The following is a 26,396-nucleotide window of genomic DNA, read 5'->3' as shown; positions in this document are numbered from 1 at the left end:
TAAGTAGTTTGTTCTTCACTCATGAGTTATCCTTGTCTTTTGTGCTTTGCTTTTAACTCGCTGCTCTAACCTCTTCCTATGCTGTGCCCCAATCCCTTTCTTTACCTTGAATGGGAATCCCATTTCACCCCACTGCCCCTTGGGCATCCTCTTTTGAATGGATGTCCCCTCCGTCACCACCTGCTCCCCATCCCTTTCAGCCCACTGCCTGCCGCGTTCGCACTGCCACTTGCTCATGTATCTGCTCTGCCACTGCAGTGTGTTAAAGACCTGCACAGCAAAGTCGTTGTTGTAAACACCTGTGCTGCAAACGGCGGTACGGGCAAGACCTGTTTCTTTCATTAGAATATTTCAAGATGAAATGCAATCAAAACAGGCTTGTCCTAATTCTCAGAAAACATTTTGAAATTATGCTCATAAATGGTTGCATCAGTTGGATTAACATTGTAATATTTTTTTTCTTTTATAGCTGGGACAATAATGAAAGGGAAAATATGAGCCCTTGGGATATGGAACCAATTCCCTTACAATGTAAATATACATTTGAAAAGTTATACCTTTCTGACTGAAACCCTTTTCCTTATGGAACTCTGATGACCGGATCCTTTGATTGAGCTAGAAGTACTGTTCCAATATGCGTGTAATGTATACTGCTGCAGCTCCTGTGATGTGTGGGGGGCCTCTGCTTATCCAAGTTCTTTCTCCTTTCTTTGTTCAATGCCATTGTATGTCTGTTAGAATCAAGTTGCTCGGGAACTCCTCTCTTTTTCTGATGAACTCTGCATTCAGTACACATTATTGTAGGCGCTATACTCGCGACATGTCACCAAATGTGATAGCTCTGAAGAATGCAAGCACTGCTTCCACAGGACCATAGGCTTATTTCCCATTTTCTGTGTAAAAAGATGTGTGCAATCTAAAACATTTAGACGGATGTGTCGGCATATTTTATGACCAGAGCTCCTTCTTATTTAGAGATGTTCCTTTGGCATAACAGGTGCATATCACCATGTCCATCTTATGCAGTGCATAACTATATGCAAAACAATCCCAGCATCAGATCGCCTGTATATTCATTCACACGCTTGTTAGAATACGTGCAGGTGTAAGACCAAGGATCTCTGCATGTGTAAACTATTTTTCCTCATTTGGTATGAGCCATTCTGTTTTCTGCATTACACCCCCAAAATCCCATCCAGAATAATCTCTCTCATGATGTTCAAAAGGTTTAATCCACGTGACTTTTTTACCTCCGCTTTGGCTTTGGCTTCCTTACAGTTGTGTTATGATTTTGCAGGGCCCATACGACGAAGCCCATTCAACCTTTGGCCTTGTTACTAAATTTAGATGGTCATTTCTGACAGTCACGCCAAATGTATGAACACTCTTCCATCCACCCTTGGGATTCCAAATTGTGACATTCTTCTCCCTTAGAGACTGAAGCAAATGACATCTCTGGAGATACCTACATTTAGGCTATCACTGTGCCTCTTCACATCAGTTCAGAGATTCCCATTCTTCGTTCTTTCTCTAAATTAGACTTAGCCCTTTTGACACCTTTTATTGCCAAATGTGTAGATTTGTCACTATTGTTTAAGAAAGAACGAAATCCAATTTTCGAAATCCAATAAGTGTTGCCAGTGTGATTTGATGCCTGTTGTATAATATATACAACAGGCATCAAATATGTCTTGGAGTGTTCCTACTAAAAGGGCTCTAAGTAGCTACTCCCTGTATTCTGCTATTCTAATGGATTCATTCCTCCCACATGTTCCTCATCTTTCATATTCTTTCTCCAGGACCAGCGCTAGGTGCCCGTGCAATACATTCTGGCACCAGGGAGTGGAGAGCAGCTCTGCATCACCTCTGCATGCCAGATGTAATGTGTGGGCCAGTATATATGGAGCCAGTGGCCAAAAGAATTATGTTGAAGTCCCTCTGTTTGGTCCACCTAGCATACTCTTGTCAGGGTGCAACCTTTCTGCAAGACAGGTTTATGCCTTATAGTCCTGGGACTGTCTTTCTGCCCTTGGCATGCCTGTCTGGTGGTGATCCCCAAATTTCGCTTTTGTAGGGTAGGGGTTTGAGCCTTCTCGGTTGCTGCTGGTAAATTATCGAAGATTTACCAGTTGCCCGCAGGTGGATTGAGAACCATTTGCAATTCTGACGTCGGTTGAACACTTTGCTATTCTAGCCTATATGTGGTTGTGCTTGCTGCCCTAGTCCTAGATCCAAGATTTCTTTTAGGTGTACGTGACCGCAGTTCCTTGTTTTTGTGTGCTCAGTGTGCTTCGGGAACACACTTGGCTACCTTTGTTACTGTGTAATGCCCTAACCTTGGGAAGTACTTTCTCCTCAAGCACTGTTTTTTAAAATTGTTTACTTATTGTTGACCAGTATAATTAATTACACGCAATGTAACATTTACACATTTAGCAACGGTGACCAGTGCAGTAAGCGGGCGACTTGGTGATCCACTCAACCCACCTCCACATTAGACCTTAGCAACACTGACCTAGGTGTAGTCCCTTACATCTGGGAGACACCATCTTGTCCATCCCCACTCCCAGTGGCCTGTGCCCATGCCAGAAAGCTGCAAAACTTTCTCCAGATGTCTTTCGACAATGATAAGGACATTGTTGTCACGAACAGTTCCTCACCGTCATTGGCCCGCACTACCTCTTTCAGCCAATCTGTCTTCCACAGAGACCAGCAGTCCTTCCAGTTCAGCAGAATGCATCATTTGGCCGATATGCACCCCAGGTCAAGGAAGCTTTCAAGCCCTGTTTGGATTGCGGGGGTGTGCTGGTGCCCTGGAATCCCCATGTGATTTACTTGTATCGCTTGAATGAAGAACATGATCCACAGGTTTGCGGGTCATGCCATCCCATAGAGGACCTAAGGGAACCTGACACAAAGTTGCTAACTTACTGCCTCATAAGTAGCAAGAGGACCCCCTTCTAAGTCTTGAGGCACAGAGCAGAGGATGGTGGTGACCTAGGAAGCACACTGACCTGTCCGTAAGGAAAAGAAGAAAAAGAAACATTGGACATGGTTGTGCTCCCCGGGCGACTCTTTGAGACATTCTTCTTCTTCATCGTCTAAGAAACCGAATCATCACTCCAGATCGGGAGACACTGAGGAGGATTCAGCGCCAACTCTGCTGATACTATTCCCCACTCAGGCCTCTACTCCAGAGTAGTAGGAGGAATTTTGGCTGAAAATACTAGACCTTTTCACCAAGGCACTGGTGCCTAAGAACCAACGGCACTTACAGGACGCACTGCGCTTGGTGACCTTTGCTGGATTCCTCTCCAGCCCACGACGTATACCTACCGGCTTAGCTCCAGCCCCAGCGGACACAGCTTTGACTCGCCACTGTGCTGATATGTTTTCAGGCATCATCTCTCGGCATCTGTTCCTCTTGTCCTTTCACTGTAAAACGTCGTTTGGCCCCGCCAACACTGGTAAACCCCATGAGCATGCCCCACTTCCGATTGACAAGTTCTCAGGAAAATCTGGCATCCCTGATGAGGAGCGAGGTCCTGTCCCATTCAGGTTACAGTCATATTACTCTGGTAGAACCCGGGGACTTCCCAGTGGAGTTGTATGGAGAAAGTGAAGACTTTTTGTATTTGGTCACAGACCTGCTGGAGGCATTGGCCTGGACACCCGACTTGGAGCTGGATATGCTTCTGGCACCTACTGAGTAGGTCTCAGGCTCAATGTCTAGTTTGAATTAACTGATCTCTTCGATGATAGTTGCCTATGACAGACCATGCTTCCTTTCAATCTTTTTTTGCTCTGGTGTTGGTGGCCTGGGAGAGGGCAAATTTGGCCCCATATGGTCAAAGACTTTGTGAAAAGTATCAACTGGCATTCTTGGAAATCAGCCTTTCTCGCTACCAATGCATCCCAGGAGAGTTTGGCAGTACCGGGCTTGACAGAGAACCAGAAGATCTCTTCTTACTCCTACGTCCTATCCCCTTTCCACCATACTGCATCGGCGTCCCTCGCTAGGGACAGGAGATGGAACCTTTTTCTCCAGAAAAACCTTCTTCCCCTTTAAATTTAGAGGCGTGCAGATGTGTGATACTGGGAGCATGCGTTCACCTAACTCCGCCCACCGGTGCCCCTCCTCAGTCCCCTTTTCCGCATCGACAGGAACGGACCACTTTCACCAGTGCTCCTGGTTTTGGCTTGGGCCTTATAATACCACCCGCTCTTACCCAGCTACTGTCTTGTCATTTGTCTTCTGTTTTTTGGTCTTAATCAGACTCAGTCCTCTGGCGCCACCCTTCTCCACGGCGCATGCCGACGTCAGCAGGCTTCAGCCGGTGTCCAGACTGTGAAGGACTCTTCCCTATGTGCGACCCCCACACTCTTTGCCTCCGCTGCCTTAGCCCCAATCACGGCTGGCAGGGTTGTACCACGTGTGATGCGCTTACACCACGCACTCTGAAGAGCAGTTCAGCTTGGTGGAAGGTGATCTTCGAGAAGTAGCCTCCAGAGGGCTTGAAGGACTTAGTCAGACACAAGTCAAGGACCATGGTAGGGCCACTTTTTTCCATCGCACCCTGCAAGGGCGACTCCTTCCCAAGGAAACATCCGAACGGGAGGGACCGGTCAGGTTCTCGCACCAGCACAGGTATCGGGGACAGTGCTGAGAGACGGCAAGTTTCTTTTACTGGGTATCCAACCAAGGGGCTACACTCTAGTACCGAACAGATGTCTGAAGGGGGCTCCTGTATGCAACATTACCGGCGACACGGCCGAGGGCAATACGCCTACCAGGCCTCGTCCTGAGGTGCAGGGTAGGCCTCAAGCTCCACCGCCAAGAGTCCTGGAGGAGGCCGGGCCCAGCGAGGCAAGCACCACGACGCTGGCACGTGGCATGCAGCCCAACAAAAATGGTCGCTGCACCAGACAAAATGGGTGCTCGTCCGATACCACCCCCTGGTGCGGAACAGGTGGGAGAACGAGTTTCAAGGTGTGACTGGTCTTTACCAGGTACCTGGCCTACAGCTTATCCTTCAGCGTCGCAGGGCAGATTTACCCCGCAACCAGCAAGGCAGAGTACGCATAGGCCCCAGCAGCCGGCCGCTACTTCGTCAATGCCACTTACCATCTCTCCAGCCTGTGATGATAGGTTTTGTGAGTAATTCCTCACACTCATGAGATCTCCTCAGATGGGGGCCTTCCTCCGGGATGTGATTAGGGACATGCTCCCGCCGTTCCCACCACTAGCGCCTATAGTCATTCCTCCTATGGCTCCAGCGGGTCAGACCCCCACGTGGCCCCTGCTGCCCACGCGGGGTCCTTCGATTCTGACTCCCCTGCCTCCCACAGTTCAGGCGGTTCCACCGCAGCCTCCACAGCAGCTTCCGGTTCTCACACCTCAGCCTTCAGCGCCCAGCACTCCTCCACCCGTGTCGGACCAGCCGGACACCCTAGTGGACACCGAAGAGGAGGAGGACCCCGACACGCTCTCCCCAGCCAAGGCCTTTCACGAATGGCTCTCAGGTTTGGCCCAATACTTGGGGCTTCCACAACCCGAGGTCGAACAACTGGAGGCGGGGGTCCTGGCCGAGGTCCTCACTATTCGCCCCGCGGCTAGAACGGGGATCCTGATGCAGAAGCACATTGTCGCCTTGGCCAAAAAGGGATAGCTGAAACCCCATTTGGACCAGCCTGTCAATCTGTGCCTCAACGCCAAGTATAGGCAATTGGAGGAAGATCCACTCTTGCTGTCAGCACACCCTCAACCACGCTCTTCGGTGATCGCTGCAGCATCACTCTACTCCAAGCCCCAGTCGTCCTCGCCCAACTCGTCTTCGGCGCTTCTAGGCAAGGAGGAGAAGATCTTGGCAGCTTTTGGAAAGAAGGTCTATTCCAACGCCTCACTGCACCTTCGTCAATCCAACGCAGACACCATGCTGGCAGCTGTTAATCAGAGGCTTAGGCGGGAAAAAGCAGACTTCCTTCCAGACCTGGTGCAGAGCCAGGCACGTTTCAGGGCGAGGCAGGCAGAAGCTAAATTGGTGGCCCAGGACATCATGGAGTCCACCGTGGTGCACATTGACACCTCAAGCCATGCCATCTTCATCGCCACAGACATGAGAAGGACTGCCTGGCTACGGGATACCAAGGTAAACCTCAACATCCGGGAACGCATATTGGACCTTCCATTCGAGGGTGGCAACCTCTTTCATTCCACCACTGATGAGGAGCTAGACAAGAAGAAAAACAGTTCCCAAACTGCAAAGTCTTTATCCTCAGGAAGGCCACGCCCGAGGCCTACACCCAGTCGCATCAATACTCCGACAAGGGGCAGGCTTTTGGCAGGTTCTGGGGCTTCCAGAAACAGAGGTCGAGGGAGGGAGCAAGGGGAACACCTGGATCCTATCTGTAGTGTCCACGGGCTACCGTCTACCGATTCCTCCCTCTTCTCTCTCCACCCCTCCTCTCCCACAGATTGGGACAACAAATCAGTTGGTGGAATTTCGTTCGCTTGTAGAGAGCCAGGTAGTGGAAGAAGTCCCAGCCTCCCAGCTGGGCATGGGCATCTATTCCAGGATTTTTGCCATACAAAAGAAGAACCAGGCTGGCCTGAGAGTATGTTGGACCTTTACACCCTGAACATCTCCCTCCCTCTTCAAAAATTCAAGATGGTTACGCCAGCGCTGATTGCAGAGACGCTGTGCAGGGGAGACTGGATGTGCTCCCTGAATCTGAAGGACGCGTATCTACACGTCCCAATTTGGCAGCCTCATCGGTCCTTTCTGCGGTTCAGGATCATGGGCTTCCATTTCCAATACAAGGTTCTACCCTTCAGACTCAACTCAGCAACCAGGGTGTTTACCAGACTTATGAATGCAGTGGCAGCCCTTCTCAGGGCCCAAGGTCACCATGTCTACCTGGACGACTGGCTCATCAGGGCGAGATCCCCGGAGGCGGTTCACCACGTTTCCTCCGCGCTTATGAACCCACTCCACAAGCTGGGATTTTCCATCAATCTCAAGAAGTCATAGCTGCAGCCTATGCAGAGGCTGACTTTTCTGGGCCTCATCTGGGACACAAGCTCCGAGAGAGTTTTCCCCTCGGAGGAAAAGATCAAGGCCATCAAGAGGGCCACAGGTCATTTTCTCAGCAGAGAGGCGAACTCAGCCTGCTGGTACCGCCTTCTATTGGGTATCATGGCAGCATTCCTACTGGAAGTACCTCACACAAAGCTCAAAATGAGGAGATTGCAGGCGCACTTCGCAGCCTCATGGAATCCGGAGCGGGGCTCCCAAGCGGAGCTTGTCAGCATTCCTCCCTTTCGCAATTAGGTCCTTGCCTGGTGGTTCACGGACTGCAACCTGCAGATAGGCAGGCCCTTTTGGAAAGCAGCACGACAAGTGACCATTTTTTATTTATTTATATTTATAAAGCACACAGAATGGCCCTTGGGCATCATGGCGCCGTTCCAGTAGTCACCATCACCACGGATTCCTCCTTGGAAGGCTGGGGGCTACCCTGGACAACCAAAGTGTCCATGGAGTCTGGTCCCTCCAGGAGCAGGAGGCCCATATCAACTGGCTAGAGCTGAAAGCTGTCTGGCACGCTCTCAAATCTTTTCTGCCGCTTATCAGTGCTAAGACGATCCTCACCCAAACGGACAATTCCACCAGCATGTATTAGATCAACAAGCAGGTTGGCACCAGTTCCCCCCCCCCCCTGTGTAGCCTGCCGGTCAGCATTTGGGAGTGGGCCCCGGAGAACATCTACTTGAGTGCAATCCACCTCCTGGGGTAGTCCAACCTGGACAGGCTCAGCAGACTGGGAGTGGACAATAACAAATGGCAATTGAACGATCGGGTCCTGCTGGGGATCTTCAGCAGGTAGGGGCATCCTCAGGTGGACCTTTTTCACCACCTGGTACAAGAAGTGCAATCAGTTTGCATCTTGCCCGGGACAGGGCCCCAGCACCCTGGGGCAAAGCCTTACAGTTACAGTGGAACAGCATGACAGCATACGCATGTACTCCCACTCCCCTGATTCACAGGGTGATCTGCAAGATAAGAGAATCACGTCACCTCAGCATCATTCTGATAGCTCCTTGGTGAACTGCAAGACCATGGTTCTCGGAGCTGTTCAGCCTCTTGGACAGGCTACCCATTCACTGACCATTGGGCCCAGCACACCTCCTTTTGCAGCAGGGAGGCAGGTTCTTCCACCCCGCCTCGCAGAAGTTGGCGCTCACAGCGTGGATCCTGAGCAAGTCACACTAAAGCATCTGCGGCTGTCACAAACCAACCTAGACATCGTACAGGGCGCTAGGAGCGATGCTACTAGGCGCCAGTACAAAAGCAAATGGACTAGGTTTTGCACTGGGCGGAATCTAAGGAGGTTGACCTGCTTACTTCCACGTTGGAGCATGTGCTGTCCTTCTCTGAACACCTCGCACACTCAGGAGTGCAAATAGACACATGCCGTACCTATCTGGCGACCATAGGAGCCTACCTACCGGAACTCAGAGGAGGAGGTTTTCTCTTCCTCCAACCCGGTGGTTAAGCGACATCTGGCGGGCCTCACCAGGCTCTACCCGCCTATCAAGAAACCACACCCGGTGTGGGACCTTAACATAGTGTTGGGCGTCCTTGTGCACAAACAGTGGCGTCTGCGGACATCAGGCTTGTCACCATTAAAACAGCTCTGTTGGTGGGTCTTGCGTCTGCACGCAAGGCTAGCGAAATCCAGGCACTGGTGGCTTCAGAACCTTACACTAATTTTCACAGAGATAAGGTGGTCCTGAGAACGCATCCTGCGTTCTTACCTAAAGTAGTCTCTTCTTTCCATTTATATGAGGAGATAGTATTACCTACCTTCTTTGTGGATCCTAAGGACGATGCTCAAAGGGTCTTGCACTGTCTTGATGTCAGGCGCACTCTGAAATTCTATCTGGACAGGACCAAGAGCTTCCGCAAGTCTGATGCTCTCTTTATCACTTTCATGGGGTCACGGCCGGGTTATCAGGCTTCCAAGGCCTCTATAGGAAGGTGGATGGTTTCAGCCATCAACATACATGCCCATGCTGTCAGAGCCAAGACCACAGCAGTCGTATTCCAGAGACATGTTCCCTGGCAGGTCATAAGCCGGACAGCCACGTGGGCCACTCCTTCGGCCTTCTGCCTGCACTACTGTTTGGGTGGCGGCTCTAGATCATACGCAGCATTTGGACTGGCAGTACTGAGGAACTTGTTTCCTTAGGGAGGGTCACCTCTACACCCTGGGGCTACAATCAGTTGTAATAGCCCATGCAATATGGAGAAAAGGGGATGGGACGTAGGAGTAATTATAAGCTACTCACCATTGTGACCAACGTACTCCTAGTCCATAGTCCCCTTTCCTCCATACGTCCAACCATGCTCCCCCCTAATAGAACTGGTGTCATTAGGCAATGTTAATATTGTTGATGCATCAATGGGGACTGAGGAGGGGCACCGGTGGGCAGAGTCAGGGGGGTGCATGCTCCCAAGGCAGCGTCCCTACGTGCCTTTAAATTTAAAAGGGAAGAAGGTTTTTCTGGTGAAAAAGGTTCTGTCTCCCGTCCCTAGTGAGGGAAGCCCATGCAGTATGGAGGAAAGGGGACTATGGACTAGGAGTACGTTAGTCACTATGGTGAGTAACTTATAATTTCTACTCGCTGCCTCCAGAAAGCAAGAGCAAGAGACTGGACCCGTGGGGACGCAAAACATTTGTATCAGGCACTCTGGTGTGTTATCCCCAAGGCGACCAAGAATTTACCATAGCGAGGAGAGGGCATCAACGCCTTGGCAAAAGTGGCAAGCATGCAGCAAAGTAGATTTTACACTCTGGTCTTGAGAAGGCAGATTGTGTTGTGCATGCCATGGGCAAAGCAGTGTGTCTTGAGGTACTCATTAATGAGATCCTTAGGTTTTACTATATTAGAGTGGGAAGTGGGCACCACCTTTATATAACAAAGTAAGGTGTTCAATATTATGATCGTATTTGGTGCATGCCAGTGGACCGCTTCTGCACAATGATGGTTATTGAAGCCTACAAGGACTGAGGCAGTTATCCTCTGTGCTGATTGTACCTTTTTGTAGTCAACACTACTGAACATCACAAGCATGTAAGAAATGACTCTTGAAGTATTACAAATGTCAGTGGTCTTTTAATCTGGTAACATCTTCTTCAACAATTATCAGTGGGCATGCACGGTTGGCCAGTGCATTTTGGACTGTCGGGTTATTCATCCGGTCACTGTCTGTAAACAATATAAAAATCCGAATATTATGGTAAACTTCAAAAAAGTATATTTTTAAAACAAATAGAAACAATGGATTGTAAATAGGTTCTTATTGAAAATGAAAAAACATACTTGGCCAGAAGATGCAATAAGTGAACCACTTAAAATAGTATGATAGTTGTGTAAAAAAAGTAGATTCTGTATGTATGCAAAAATCATATTAAATTGAAAGGTCTACTTTAAAAATGAATGACATACGCTTTAGGAGAAGAAACCTCAAAGGAACTTGCGTGGCTAAAAAAAGAGCCAGAAAGCACATACATTTTTGTGAATTTGTGCTGATATTGAAAATCTGTGCATGTCTCTAAAGAAAGGAAAAAGGTACATCTGTACCAAACTAAACACATATAATATCAAAGTTATATTTATCATACATGTAAGTTTTTCCTTTTATAAAAAATGGGGTCATGAAAATACCTTTGTCACATGATTTTCTGTGTATTCTGAGAACAAAAAACTGTAGAAAAGCAAAAAACTCAGACAAGCAACCGCTGCGCTGTCCCTGTATCCTTCATTGATTCACATGCAATCCTCCCACCTATGGCTCATCTTGACTCACATTGGCGTTATACAAATCTGAAGATCTCCAAGGGTGGAGCTATGGCAGTGGTTGTTGAGCACAAGGAGGTGGTATGTCCACCTCAGAGTTCCTCACAGAAGCCCCAGGGCCAAAAACACTGGGAAGAAGACTTCAAATATTTCACCCAGGTGGGAGGGAACTTACCCTATCCGTCGAGGAGTGGCGTTAAACCACTTCCAACACTTGGCCCTACAGAACGTAACTCAGGGTTACAAAGAGGGATGCAGTTCTGTGTCCCATACTGGATCTGAAGTTTATGTACTTGTAATGGCGAAAGGTCAAGTTCACGATTGTATCATTGCCCAGAACCTACATGCCCTCAAAATGCACGACTAGTTGGTATCCCTGGATCTCCAGGACACCTGCTTCCATGTGCCAGTGCATCTCAAGCACAGGAAGTACTTGAGCTTATTAGTAGTCTGCCCACTACCAATTTAGAGTACTGCCATTTGGCCTTTATTTGGTGCCTAGGCTCTTCAAGCTGCTAGAGGAGGGAAAGCATACATGTCTTCCTAACCTGGATGACAGGCTCATCTCAGCGCACACCCAAAACCAGGCATTAGCACATTGGTTCTATAAGTTGCACAGTTTGAGCTTCTCCCTGAGCTTCAGGAAGTCCCATGTTTTGTGGGCCCGGTTCCTCCTATTAATTGGGCGTAGTCTTGTACACCCGCCATGGCAGGATTGCCCACCCAAGGATTTGGTGGCTAACACCCTCAAAATTGTAATGCTCTTTCAATCCAATAAGATAGCTCTGGCCACCGGCTTTCTGCGACTTCCAGTCCTCATTGCCTTCTGTATTCTGCTGGTGCAGGAGGCCTGGTCAAGTATGAGATCACTCCAGAGAGGCTACTTCAGTATCTGTGGTCTCAGTTCCAGGGCAACATACCAGGCCTAATACAAGTCTTCGAAAACGCACACTTGAGATCAACCCACATATATTATTTTGTGACAACCGATCTGTGGGAACCATAAATAAAACACAAGTCTTATAGAAGTTTAATTACAATCTACAAAATTTTCAACCAATGTTCATTTTTGGTTTTTAAGAAACGTGTGCAAAAGATATAACCTGAAAGCGCATGAAGTGTAAAAATATCTTGAGCACAATAGAGTACATATCAAAATGAACAACAATTCATGCTACCAGAATAAAAAGACATTGGTCACTCCTTACAACCACTCCACTCACACAACAACCAACCCTCCTTAGTAGTCATTGTGAGGGTCAGAAATGAGAGATGGACACAAAGTTGTAATGTTTTCAACATTAGACATTTTATTTGAATAAAAAGGTTTGGATAAAGGCCTTTATGTCCCTATCCTAAAGAGAGTTTCCCTGCCTATGAAATCAAAACTAAAGATCCGTCTGTGTCTCGCCGTTAAATTTAAGTAAACTACCCTTGTGTTCAAAAAGTATCTGACCCTCACACTAAAAATGAACAACACAAAAAGTGCAAGGTAAATGTCTCCGCTCTAAATTCAGCAAAATGGGTGCAAAAACGAAGTAACTAAATCCAACAAAAACAATCCTTGTAACCAGGGGATGATTCCCTTCCCCTGAATTTTTTCAGGTAGAATATTGAAATTGTTCTGTTCAATCAGTGGTTCTTTAAAAATAATAAAATAGTCTTGGTCATATAACACTTTCTTAAAGATGATGAAAAATGTCTTTTCCAAGCAATGGTATTTTACGGATGGCAAAAGTGTGTCTTCTACAAAGCACCTTATTAAAGATGGTCTCATGGTATACTCTCCTGCCAGGAAGATTTTCACAATGCTTTTTCCTTTCACATATCCTAGATGGATTACCTGATGTACTCCCAGGACAGGAAACCCCCCCCCTTTGGGCTTGGTAGATCCCCTGCTATAATCTCCTGCCAGGTATCCACCTCCCAAATGCTTACTGCCTGATGTATCTATTTCGCTAGGTCTTCTTACAATCTTTTCTTGTATCTTTCAGTTCTCTTTCTCTCCAAGTATAACATACTTGTACTCATTTACTGTTTATACTCTATTGGCTCCATGTATTGCTTGTTCCAATCTTCCCCATATTGACTTCTCATATATGAAGATTTGTACAGATCCTGCCTTTCATTTGCTTCATTAAAGTTCATTTTCTTGAAACAACATTTACTCCAGCTTTCCCCATATCGACATCTCATATACAAAGATGTGTGTAAATTCAGTCTTTCTATATTACTTGGTTGATATTCAAAATAGGTTTTCAATTGTTTGTATGCCTGTGGTGTGTCCCTGGGCTCCCAATACTCCTGGGCAGACTCGCCAGCGTTTCCTGGTGTTTCTGACCCGTTGCAGGAAAGCGTACCCCCTTTCTGACGACCCTCTTGTGGTTCTCCCGCCGGTTTCCCCTTCACTTGCTGCTGGAATTGCTGCTCTTCAACGTGACTGCATCCCTGACAGCCTCTCCATCGCTGCTGGCTCCTCAGGGGTCCTCCTTCAGCACTCGCTATTGTGAGAAACGTCAGGGTATCCTCCCACCTACTCCCCTTGGATCCTCTTTTCAGGTGTCCAGGGAAAGGCCATCACTTTTGGATCCTGTCCCTGGGGGTTGAGATGCGAGGGAGGATCACCTAGGTGCTGTTAGGGCCCAAGGACTAAATCCAGAAGTGGTGGCTTGACACGTCGTGAGGCAATTGAGTCTTTCTGACAATATACCCTTCAAGAGTACAAAAGGACAGATTGAGGTGAGTATTGCCCGAAATATTTGGTACACCCTGGTACCCAGACATCTGGCTGCAAGAGAAAGTAACCAAGTATTACAATATGACTCAAGACAACAAAATAACTAGGCAAGATTATGAGCAGATACTCACAAGCAAGAATGGTGACTGAGACTGATAAGTTTCAAGCTAGATTGGTGAGTGTCCTGTAACAAGAGAGGTAGCTATTATTATTAGTACAAGATAGTAAGAAAAGGAAGAACCAGGCAGTAGTGTGCTTACCAATGATAGTTCTAGAGGAATTCCGAAGAGGAGATTGCTGTACTTAAGTGGTAGTCCTGGGAACACAAAGTCTTGTTTCCTATTCCCGCCTGCACGAGGACGCCTAAACATGTCTTTGATCCTTGCGCCATTGCGCTAATGTCCTTTAAGTTCTTTAGAGTCTTTGGACCAAATAAGAAAGAAGACGTGACGATGGTTTGGAGATTAGGCAGTCCACACAGTGTTCCGGGATCACCAAATACTAACGACGTGCAGCCAATTGAAGAGAGACGATCCAGTAACGTTCCGGTTTGGCAGCAGGCAGGTAAGACGTGGAAGGATGAAGCGAATGCAGTCCAATAAACGTTCCGGTTTGGCAACAGACAGGTAAGACGTGAAAGGTTGAGGCGAATGCAGTCCAAATAACGTTCCGGTTTAGCAGCAAGCAGGTAAGACGTGAAAGGATGTGGCGAATACAGTCCGTAAACGTTCCGAGTCGACAACAGATACCAAGTAAGCAATGACAAGGGACGAGGCAGGGGAAGTCAAAGAACAGACCAGGGGATCGAAGATCAGGATAACAAGGTAACAACATACGAAGCTTAGAAATTAAAAATTCAGAAGCAGCGCTGTGCAGTGGGGGCGGGGTTAATATACAGATCAGCTGACTGCACGCACAACGCACCGCCGTAGACTTGAACGCCTACGTGCATGCAATAGGCACCAGCGTTTCCAGGGCAACCCATAGCGTTCTCTGAAGGAACGCGTACTCCTGGACGAACAAATGTTCCGAGTGTTTTAATGTGAATCCCGAATTCATACGTATACTGGTGAACCTACTGGGGAATCGGGAATGTTTCCTCCTGTGTGTACCAAGTCCATGACAAGAAAAAGAGAAATCAAACGGAACCATGACAGGCGCAGGGTCCTTGGGGATTGGTGAGAGGATGTCTGCAGGCGAGACATGGTACCCCCCTTTTTCTTGTCAGAACCAACCTTACCCTCAACCTGTCATTATAGGCTGTTGCCAATCACTTCCCTTCATTTCCCCTCATTCATACGATCGTACTACTGGGACGAGGAAGAGGCAACTAGGAGTGGTGCACACTAACATGTAATTTCACTACTCGGATACTGCGACGGGAAAGAGGCCTACAGACCGTTGTGAGAGTCAGGCATGTCCAAAGAACTCGAATAACTGGTCAGGCACTTGGGCGTCAGCACTCACACCTGCAACCTGTTAAATGGTTGCATCTGCATAAAAGGTGGGACCAACAATCAGAGCGGAGAGACCAGCATGAGAGAAGCCGGGCCAAGTGTTCCAGGCCTGAAGGGAAAAAACTCTGTGGGAAGGAGGATGCCGAGGACAGTCCTGCCTGGAGACCAGGACGCCGGCAAATACCCCAGAAAGACTGTGGCGCCAAGGCCTGGGTGGGCCGTGAGAGGGTCACAGTAGTGGAAGCCTCCCTGGTCGGGTGCCTGTGGCATGAGCTGCGGGACACCGGAGAAATTTAGTTGCTTCAAGCTAACGTCAGAATCCGCGAGAGGTGAGCGAAGCTGCCGGCAACCCACAGAAAGACCGGAGTGCGAGCGGGGCTCGCAATACTACCTAGACATGTATGTGGAGTAGAAGAAAAGGAAAGCAGCCGCCCAGAGGAGCCACCATGGACAGGTGAGTGAACTCAAGGGAACACTTGTACCGGGCTGCTCCTGGGGGCTGTTACAGGGCAAATGTGATTATCTTGCATGTCTCATTTCCTTAATTTGACAAAGTTAACCCTAAGTGAAGGGTTATGGTGAACAATACGAACAAGATGAACTATGAGTGGAAGTATAAGAATTAAGAACTGTTGAATACTGAACTAAAGGAAAGCCTTTTGATAAGCCTATGAGTGGAAGGCAAGCTTGTGTGAACTACACAGAAAATATATTGAAAAGCAAAGAACAAATCTTATGAAATACAATGAAAAGCAAGAACTGAATATCACTGAAAGGTGTGAAAGCAATGTGGTGAAGGAAAGAGAGCACCACAGAGTGAACTGGATGAAGGGGGGATGGATGAAGAGATTTGATCTAAAATGCTGTATGCACGTTTAGTGTGCATTCAGCATAGCAGATTAGATCCAATTCCATAATACTGAACAGGGTAGCAGGCATTGTGGGGGTGTCCTCCGCTTCTCCAGTTCGGTATTATAGGTGGGGGGGCGTCTCCCGCATACATTAAAGGCAGTGCAGTGGACAAACAGGCAAAATCCCAAAAGTTTAAATACGAAATCCAGGCAGGTCGGCTCTGTAATTCGTTCTTTTGGGATCCGTTCTTTTAACGTACATCTGTATGAAGGGACACATTGGGCAAAGTCAAGAGACTGGCAAAGAGGAAAACACATAGTGGCAAAGCCAAAAGGCTGGCGAGGAGAAAGCCAAGTAGATGTGAACCAGAACACAGGTGCAGTTACAAAAGAAACTTTGTGGGCAAGAAAGCTTGGGATTACTGGTTGCGTGACCTATAATGGGCGGACCATGTGATCCGCCAACTGCGCCTAGACTGGGGAAACCCTATCTGTGAAAGTCAAGGAATCGTATAGAGAGCCAAACCAAATGTATGAAAGAGATTGCTGAAGTGGAAGAACGCAATCTCTATAAACTGTCAAAGAAGCCTAAGGAGTGTAAACTTGACCTGGAACTGCTTTTGAATATTAAGAGACTGAAACTAGGTTGGCAAGCTGGAAAAGCTGACGTCTTGGGGAAGGGAACCCTAAAACCTTATGAACTTTGTTGTTGCCTTAAGGAAAGGAACCTTGAAGTACCTTTTTGGAACTACGTTGTCTTCTTGGTATAGGTAAGGTTTTGGACACAGACAGGCTTTTAAGTTGACCTTACTGACTCAGACTTTCCTTAGTTTCTTTAGGTAGGGAAATCCCACCTTAGCATAGGTCAAGTTAGTTCCTCAACCATTCAGACATTTAAGTTAATAAACTAATTTTGTTTGAACTTTGAATCTGTTGTCCGGGGGATGCAGGGTTATCCCCTGCATCCATTGCATGGATTGCATCGGCAAAACCACTGCCTTTTTGCCACGATTTGTTATGTAAACGGCCATTTTTGCCACAATTTTAACACATGGAACACTCCACATGAACTCCGTTCTCGTCATTCCAGTACTGTAGGTTTTATGGGCGTTGGTCCATAGGAGTTTTACTTTGTAAAGCTGTATTGCTTTGGATCTTTCTTCAAAATAAGACTGTTAGAAATAGATTTTAAGTTAGCATTATATGTAATTGTATTTTGCTCAGAATTCAATATACCATCAGTATATTAGTGGTTATAGTTTCAGAGGGTTAGGGAAGAATACAGTGTCACTTTCAGTGGAGTCATTCCTTCCTCCCGATAGTTGTCCCCTCCCACATGATCCACCCCCTTAATACCACCCCCAGTGTCAGGATCAAGCAGCGGCTGCCTTCCCCTGGCCATGTTGGAGGAAATCGGCATTGGGGAATTCATGGAGTCATCACAACATACACAACCAAATAACATTCTAAAGTGCTGTCTCATCATACTGTGCAAACAACACCATAAAGTGCAAAACAATGCCTTACCCGGAACACAAAAAGTACTTGTTCAGACAAAGACAGGTAACGAAAACCTGTTAGAACCAATGAACTAAAACACAAAGGGCCTCATGACGAGTTTGGCGGTAACCCCTAAATGCGGCGGCAGCGCTATTACGGCCGCATTTAAGGGTCCGCCAGATCATGGGCTTGGCGGATTTTCCCCCAGCTTTGAGCTGGGGCAAATCTGCCTCGTTTTTGCCGATTTTCAGTGCTATTACCGCCAGCGGTAATAGCATGAAACTTCCCCATTGGGCCCAATGGTGAATGGGGAATTTTCGAATGGGCCCATTGGGGAATGGGAACCAACCCTTCCGCCACACCCGTGATCCAGCGCTAATAGCGCCAGGGGGGATGGCGGTAGGGCTAATGGCTCCGGCGGTAATACCGCCGGGGTTACCGCCCAACTCGGGATGATGCCCAAAGTGGCACTACTCTGTAATAACATGGCGCCTAAGTCGAATTCACAACTTCCAAACACAATTTAACAAAAAACATTCTTTAAAAGGGAAAATATTGTTTAAATAGCATTAGTCTCTGCCTACTCAGGTTTCGGACCAAAGTGGTTTTTATAAATGTTGAAAGAACCCAGCCTTCTTTAGGTCAAATATAGTGTGTTCAAGAAGTGGAGAGATGTTATTCCAGCCATCTGTGTGTAACCAAGAAAATCCCCATTACTCTCATACTTCATAAACATCATTATAGACCACTTTACTTAGCCCATAGTTGCACAACTAAAAAATGTGTGCAACGTACATACTTCTGCATGATTTTTGTAAATGTAGTGTACAATATTAGTGCTCAAATCCCGGGCGCTCTCAACCTCTCAACAACCACCAAGCATCATAGAAAGAGCCAAACACCAGGCATGATCTGAAAAACGCATACCAAAGCCAATACCTGTGATACCACCAAAAAATTGTTTTGTGTAAATGGGCGTCAGTTGGCATGCAATGGAATAGTAATCAATTTGTAATGGAGGGCACCAGGTCTCCTACTAGCATTTACCACAAAAAATATGGTTCATGTTAAAACCACAGTCAACACCGGGCAATGACACTCTGTTCAGAACGCCTAGCACTCCTCATTGAATAGAATATGCTCTGGGAATAAATCAACCTTCCAGATAATCGCCCTGGCCTAACGATCAGAAACCATCAAACATGAAACCTGAAACACACCTGCTTTCCCATTGACTAGCTGAAAAATAAGGACATGCCAAAGCCTAGACATGTAGGAAGGCATCAAGATGTTACCACAAGTGTCCAAATGGCTACTTGCACCCGCGGATGATATGCGCTCTGCCTCAACTCGACTGCTGTAGAAAACCATTTTTCTGATGCTTGTTAATCTGCTTAGAATCACATGCTGTGTATATGGTCCGACATCCAGTGGTAACCGCGGAGTATTGCATCTTGTCTTTCGGAGACCGAAAGGGGACGTCGGCATAGGCGTGTCTGAAACACTATCCCTATCGTGACGTGTGTAGTACCCAAAATCCTTCATGCGCCGAGGTCCCTCAGATTGTTTTTTTCCGCCCAGATAACTGGTCGCCCTATAGCGGAGCTCTTCTTGAGACATTGTTTATCTTACCGAATTGTCGGCTTAATCCCCGTTAAGTCACTTCGCCCATCAAGAACATTTCGACGAGGACTACAGGGGAATCGTCTATGGCTGTGGGTTCCGGCGCCTAAGATCCGGCGTTCGGAATTTCACGTGGTCGGGCCTTCTGGCCGGCCTACTCAGTAGAGAGAGTGGGCTTGGGGTTTGCCATACTGTTAAAAAGTTTGTCTTTCCTCTTTTCAACTGCTTTCATTTTTGGTCTGGTCACCCTTCCCTTCTGCTATGGAAAGGACTCCATTTAGCTTCTGCCCTGTATGCAGGGTCAGATATCTATGGAAAGACGAGCACACGTCGTGTAACGCTTGTCTCCCCCTAGAGCACGACAAGAAGTGGTGTTCGGCGTGTAAACTCCTTAGACCTAAAACCCTTAAGGAGCGCTGGTTGAAGCGGTGGGCCGCGTACAGAATGTCACGCGTGGAGCCTCCCTGCCCTGCCGCGGCACCAGCCAAAAGTGACAGGGGTACATCGGATGACCAAACGTCCAACGCGGACGTTATAGACCTTGAGGCGGACTATTCTAGGGCCGCCATGCCCAACCCCGACCCTTCCAGGCTCGACTCCGGTCTTGCTACAGGGACCACAGCCGGTGACGTACAATCGCACCGCACAAAGCACACAACCCAAGCGCCCTCCTCGACGACTTCGTGGGAGAAGGCGAAAGTGCCAACGGGTCAGCCGGAAACTTCAGCGGCGCCCACGGATTGGTCTGATCCGAAGCCTTACCCACATCCGCAGCAGCGCATGATGACTGGGCATAACAAACATAACAAGGGTGCTACTCCCCAAACTACACGCGCCGAAGTTTCAGAACAAGAAAGTTCGAGGTTTCCAAGGCCCGTACAGGCCCGAAAACTACGAGTAGGCCTCTACCCGAGAAGCCATCCGCTGGCCCTTCTGGAGCCACAGAAGCCATTTTCACTGCCGACACATCATCGGAGGCATTGTCTCCCGACAGTTTTGGTGACTATCCGTAAGAGCATCAATAGGATTGCTACGGAGGTGGGCCTAGTACCGGTTCCGCCCACAGTTATGGGCCAATCCGCCGAAAAGTTTTCCACGGATTTGGATGACGATCCCGAAGACTCTTACGAAGAAAGCCAGTACCCCTCTCAAGCACCCTGAGGAGATCCTCTCAACGCCTTAGGGCGGAGAACACGGTTCCTACTCAGCTAGATCCATTTGGGTCATCCCAAGTGGACCACAGAGAAATTCGAGGGGTGTATGGATCGGCTGGAGCAGTTTTGCAGGGTTTCTGATCAACCTCCGCCGAAAAAAGCTCGGGTAGACCCTAACCCTCAAACACAAGATGTCCAACACCTAGATGTCCAACACCAAGTTGACTATCAAGAAGATGTCCAGAGACATCTATACAGAAGAAGAGGAGCCTTCTTTTCTGGACAACTATGAGGAAGATCGAGGAGCAACGGACAACTGGGAGGACACCCAGCAGGACGATCACAACTCTATCGTCTGCTTCGACTCTCCACCATCCACCCCGATTCGACAAGCTTCCCCGGTGGATGATCAAATGGCTTTCAACAACATGTTGAAAAAAGCAGCGGAATTCTTTAAAATTGCCACGCTTGAAGCCTTGCCCGAACAAGATTTTGGCGGAGGACATTATTAATGAAAAGCCTCCGGCAAGCCAGTCTATCCCTCTCTTGAGCTCTGTAAAGAGACGGCTGGCCCCTTCCTTACTCACACCCGCTCAGACTAGGGCTGTGAACCCAAGGGTCGAAAAACTTTTTCCGACCCTCCCCCACCGACCCGCTTTATATCAAAGGACACGCAATCCCAGACTCGCTGGTGGTGACCAACACTCGCAAGAGAGCAGGGGTTCTCTTTGCCACTGGAGAGTCACCCCCGGACAAGGAGTCCAAAAGGTTGTATGCCTTAGGCAAACGGGTTACGTCGGCGGCGGCCTATACAATCCGGATTGCCAATAACACGACGTTACTGGCAAGCTACGCCGACGCCCAATGGAACCTACTCCAGGAAGGCCTTCAAGAGGTTCCGGAACCAACCAGAGCCAAGCTTCTCGCCATTGTCTCGGAGGGCAAACTTGCCAATCAGAATGTGGTAAAGAATACCCTGGACACCGCAGAGACAGCAGGCAGGTCTCTTGCACAGGGTACTCTCCTAAAGATGCACTCGTGGCTGCGCACGTAGGGCTTCAGGCCTGAGACCCAGGCATCCATTATCAACAAACCCATCGAAGAGGCCAACCTCTTCGGGAAGGCGGTAGACGATGTTTTGGAGACAGCCAAGAAGGAGCACGAGACTATTAAGTCGCTGCACCAAATTTCCCAGAAACCCTCTTCAGAGAGGGGCAGTAATTCTCGGCGGTCCTTTCGAGGACAAGCCCGCGCCTCTCAAAACTATTTCGGCACAGGCAACTTCAACTCAAGTCAACCTGCTGCAAGCCCCACTTACTACCCCCAGAGGGGTCAGAAGCGCGGAAAGAATACAGGCAGAGGCTCCAATTCCAAAGGAGCGTCAACTTCGGGTCAGAAATGACCACCAAGTCCAGGTCCCCTCAAGGCATGGGAGGGGATAACTTCAGACCAGTGGGTCTTAAAGGCTGTCACCCACGGTTAATGCGTGGAATTCGCCCGACCTCCACAGTTCAGACCGCCGAAACATCGACGCCTTTCACCGGAACATCTGCAGATCCTGATCCAAGAGGTGGAAGCGCTGCTGGAAAGGACGCCATAGAAGCCGTCCCGATTCTTACGAGGGTATCTATTCAGTGTACTTCCTTGTACCCAAAAAGGATCTCACCATGCGTCCTGTTCTAGACCTGCACCCAGCGAACAAGTTCATAAAGCCCCAGAAGTTTTGCATGGTAACACTGCAAGAGGTGATCCCATTGCTAAAACAGGGGGACTTCATGACAACATTGGATATGAAAGATGCATACTTTCATATTTCAATGCTGCCAGCGCACAGAAAATTCCTAAGTTTTGTGATTCAGGACAAACACTACCAGTTCAACGTACTCTCCTTCGGCATAGCCTCGGCGCCAAGGGTGTTTACCAAGGTCCTGGCAGTGGCAGCGGCACACCTGTGCAGACTTTCAGTTCCAGTTTACCCTTGCCTCGACGACTGGCTCATCACGGGGGACTTGTTCGACGTTTGTTTTTCGAACTCCCAAAAAACAGTAGACCTACTGTTCAGCCTGGGATTTTCTATCAACAAAAAGAAATCCAGCTTAGTCCCCAGCCAAGTAAAACAGTTCCTCTGGGCTCTAATTCATACGGAAACTGTCTAGTCTTCCCTTCCAGAGAGAGGGTTCAGAACATGCTCTCTCAGGTTCCTCAGTATGTAGCCAGTCGAGAGGTGACGGTACGCAAAGCTATGCGTTTGCTAGGGATGATGGCGTCCTGCATATACTTGGTCCCCCACGCGCGGTTGCGCATGCGTCCCATGCAAGAGTGGCTCAACAACCAGTGGTGTCAGGCCAGCGGACAATGGGAAGATCTGTTAGTTGTCTCGCCAGCCCTCGTTCTCTCTCTGCAGTGGTGGTCGAGGGAGAACCTCTTGAAGGGGAAAACCTTCACCACCCCTGCAGTAAAAGCCACTCTCACGACAGACGCATCTCTCACAGGGTGTGGGGGCTCACCTGCTTCAACAGACAGCGCACGGAGTGTGGTCCCCTCAGGTAGCGTCCAACCATATAAACCTACTGGAGCTACTAGCAGTGTTCAAAGCATTGAAAACCTTTCTGGAGCAACTGCAAGGGAAGACAGTGCTGGTCCTAACCGACAGCACAACAGCAATGTATTACCTGAACAAACAGGGGGGCACTCACTCTCCAGGGCTATCCAAGCTGTCCCAAAACATTTGGATATGGGCTCTCAAACATAAGATGTTTCTGATATCCCAACATGTTCCAGGGGAACTCAATCTTCTAGCAGACGTACTCAGCAGAGATTTTCCTCTGCGAGAAGAGTATGAATGGCGACTGCACGAAGACATTGTATCCAACATCTCGCAGAATGGGGGTTTCCAGAGATCGCCCTGTTCGCTACTCAGGAGAACGCCCAATGCCAAGATTACGCCTCCAGGTACCCCCAGAACCGATCCAAGGGGAACGGTCTCTGGATAACTTGGTTGGGGAAATGTGTCTACGCTTTTCCCCCGACTCCCCTTCTGAACAAGATAAATGCACCAGGAACCAGACACCATGATTCTGGTGGCTCCCATGTGGGCCCGCCAACCTTGGTTCGCGCACCTGATGGAAATGTCCCTCTCCCCACCAGTGAAGCTGCCCTGCACGTACAACATGTTGTCTCAGGACAGGGGTGAGACTCTGCACCCATGCCCACAAACTCTGAATTTAGCAGCCTGGCTCCTGAGGTCATAGAGTTTGGACATCTGCAACTCCCTCAAAGATGCATGGACATACTAACACACGTTATTGCTATGCCAGCAAATGGAAACTTTTTGTCATCTGGTGCAGTTCCAAAGACATCAATGCCACAAATTGCTCGCCTTCACACTTTGTGTTATATCTAACCTATCTGTGGGACTCTGGGTTAGTCTTCAATTCCTTAAAGGTTCACCTAGCGGCGTTGTCAGCCTACACCACGTCACAGCAGAAGGTGTCATGGTGGAAAATACCTGTGATTAAAGCCTTTATCGAAGGGGTTAAAAGAATGTATCCCCCCATCACTCACCCAGCCCCGGGTTGGGATCTAAATGTGGTTTTAAATAGGCTCAGGGGACCCCCTTTTGAGCCTATGCATGAAGCTATTCTGAAAGACCTGACTTACAAGACAGCCTTTCTAGTAGCTATCACTTCTATCAGAAGACTTAGCGAACTACAGGCCCTCTCGGTTTTGGACCCCTTTGTTACAGTCCACAAAGATAAGGTAGTTCTGCGCACACATCCCAGATTTGCGCCGAAATTTATTTCGAAGTTCCGTGTGAACCAGTCAATCGAACTACCCACGTCCTTCCAGAGACCTACTAACATGGCCGAAAGAAGCCTTCACACACTAGATGTGCGCAGGGCAGTCATGTTCTACATGGATAGAACTAAACCACTGAGGAAAACTAAACAATTCTTTGTTTCGGTGGCAGCTGGTAGAGAAGGGGATCCTGTCTCTAAATCAGCAATATCAAGGTGGATTGGATTTTCAAATGCATCACACTAAGTTACACTCTTGCAAAGAGAGAACTGCCCTTCAAGCCTAGAGCACATTCTACTCGAAGCACTGGGCATCCATAGCATTCATTGCAAATGTTCCCCTAGAGTCCATTTACAAAGCGGCAACCTGGAGTTCTGTACACAACTTTACAAAACACTATTGCCTAGACACTCATTCTAGGTCTGATTCTCAGGTTGGACAAGCAGTACTAATACATCCTTTTTTCTACTGTTCCTTCTCACAACCCACCTCCAACTCCGGGTACTGCCCGCTAGTCTATGCACAGCATGTGATTCTAAGCAGATTAACAAGCATCAGAAGACATGCATTACTTACCGAAAAGGCATTTCTGATGATTGTATCTGCTTAGATTCACATGCGCCCTCCCTGCCTCCCCGCTCGAGGTGGAAGGAACATAGACTTCTTACTACTTTCTCTCTTCATGTACTTACTCACTATAGCTTTGGGCTCCCTCATGGCAGAAAAATACAATCGGAGGGACCTCGGCGCGTGAGGGATTTTGGGTACTACACACGTTACGATAGGGGTAGTGTTTCAGACACGCCTATGCCGACGTCCCCTTTCGGTCCCCGAAAGGCAAAATGCAATACTCTGCGGTTCCCACTGGATGTCGGACCATATGCACAGCATGTGAATCTAAGCAGATACAATCATCAGAAATGCTTTTACGGTAAGTAACGCATGTCATATCATGTTTGAAGATGCTGCGCCTTGCGTACGAAGCTGAAGCGTGGTACATCGAAGTCTCCTGGTGCTCAAACGAGTTCTGGAACTTAAAATGTAATGTGCCGATGTACTGTCTGCACTCAACTCTCTATGGTAACGCTTGTTGGTAAATCCAAACGGAGCGCTGACATGGCCTGCCAGATCCCAAGATGTGGCCGCCATCTTGGAACAGTTAAACATGCTTCAGTCGGGGGCGTGGCCAGCGGGCGAGAGATGTGGATGTATACTTTCGGAGCTCACAGTCGCCCGTAATTATCCTGCCGAAATCCTGTTAGCTCATCTCCAACCTCGGAGTACCGGATATTTCCATGAACCGTAGCAGCAGTGGAGCAGAACTATTGTGGTTCTGATATAAAATAAGGGGTCCTGAACCCAAATCTGTCCCTCGGTGCTTCGGCTGGAGAGCGTGGGCTTCTGACAACAAGATGGCCGCCACCCCCATCACCTAACGGTTAGCCGACTATGTGACATTGAGGCACATGCCCTGCCAAAACCCGCAGACTGAACACTGTGAGCAGGGCCCATCTGGCAGGGAGAGAGGGGGGCCCCCCGGCATCCACGGGAGAGGAGTGGTGACCTGCTGGAGGTGGAGGAGAGGATGCAGCAGAGGTGGCTCCAGCTGCACAGTATTACAGAACCGTGCCAGAGCCACCGACTTGACCCTGGCAGAAGTGCCAGTGAGCCTGGTGGCTGGCAGCGGGCCCACATGCAGGGAGCGAGCAGATAACTCTGGGTGGGGGACCCGCTACAACAATATGCGGCACACGGCTTGTGGCAGGTGATGGGAGCGCCGTAGCGGAGGCGAGAACGGAGTGGTGGTGAGAGGCGACGACAGTGGGAGTGTGACATAGGGCAGCGGCCACCGGACATCTGGAGCTGCGGTGCAGTGGGATCCGCAACCTAGCCTTTGAGCAGCTGGGCCCCACCCCCACCTCTTCCAACGAGTGGAGCAACATAACGGCCCACACCGGGCAGCTCTACCCGGCAGCAGTGGCCTTAGCAAAACATGGAGTGGCTTTGCAGCGGCACAGACTGGCATTTCAGTGCCCTTCCTACAGACGCCCAGGCTGAGGCTGCTGCCCTCTGCCTGGATCAGCCCCCACAGGCACATTATGTGATTTTGTTTTGGCGGTCTTCATCAACCCCTCAGCCCCACCCCAACCTTCATTACCCTCCCTGCTGGAAAACACTACATGACAGAACCTAGCCAGTGCCTCTACAATATAGGTGGCTGTTACCAAGCATAAGGAGGTGAAAACCTGTAAACCTGTTTTCTGACCCAGCAAGAAGACCCACTGCAACACCTGGGCAGGAGAGCCGGGTGGGGGGCAAAAAGTAAAGCGGGTTGAGAAAAGAGTGAGGGGTGAAGAGTAAAAGGTGAGGGGCAGAGCGGACAAGCCACAAGAGTCGTCCTGGTCGAGGACA

The 26,396-nt window shown here is 48.7% G+C and overlaps 1 protein-coding gene across 2 annotated transcripts in view; it reads left to right on the top strand.

Moving 5' to 3' along the window:
* BRWD3 (bromodomain and WD repeat domain containing 3) overlaps positions 1–26,396 on the top strand; it is a 1,632,068-nt gene that overhangs the window by 1,040,786 nt on the left and 564,886 nt on the right. For both annotated transcript variants that reach the window (XM_069612911.1, XM_069612910.1), the window contains exon 29: positions 470–531. In XM_069612911.1, coding sequence (XP_069469012.1) covers positions 470–531 — 62 coding nt within the window. The remainder of the gene's footprint in view (positions 1–469; positions 532–26,396) is intronic.

Source organism: Ambystoma mexicanum, chromosome 5p (assembly GCF_040938575.1).
Source record: "Ambystoma mexicanum isolate Mex_15411 chromosome 5p, UKY_AmexF1_1, whole genome shotgun sequence".
Classification (NCBI taxonomy): domain Eukaryota; kingdom Metazoa; phylum Chordata; class Amphibia; order Caudata; family Ambystomatidae; genus Ambystoma; species Ambystoma mexicanum.
This window is presented reverse-complemented; position numbering and strand designations above follow the sequence as displayed.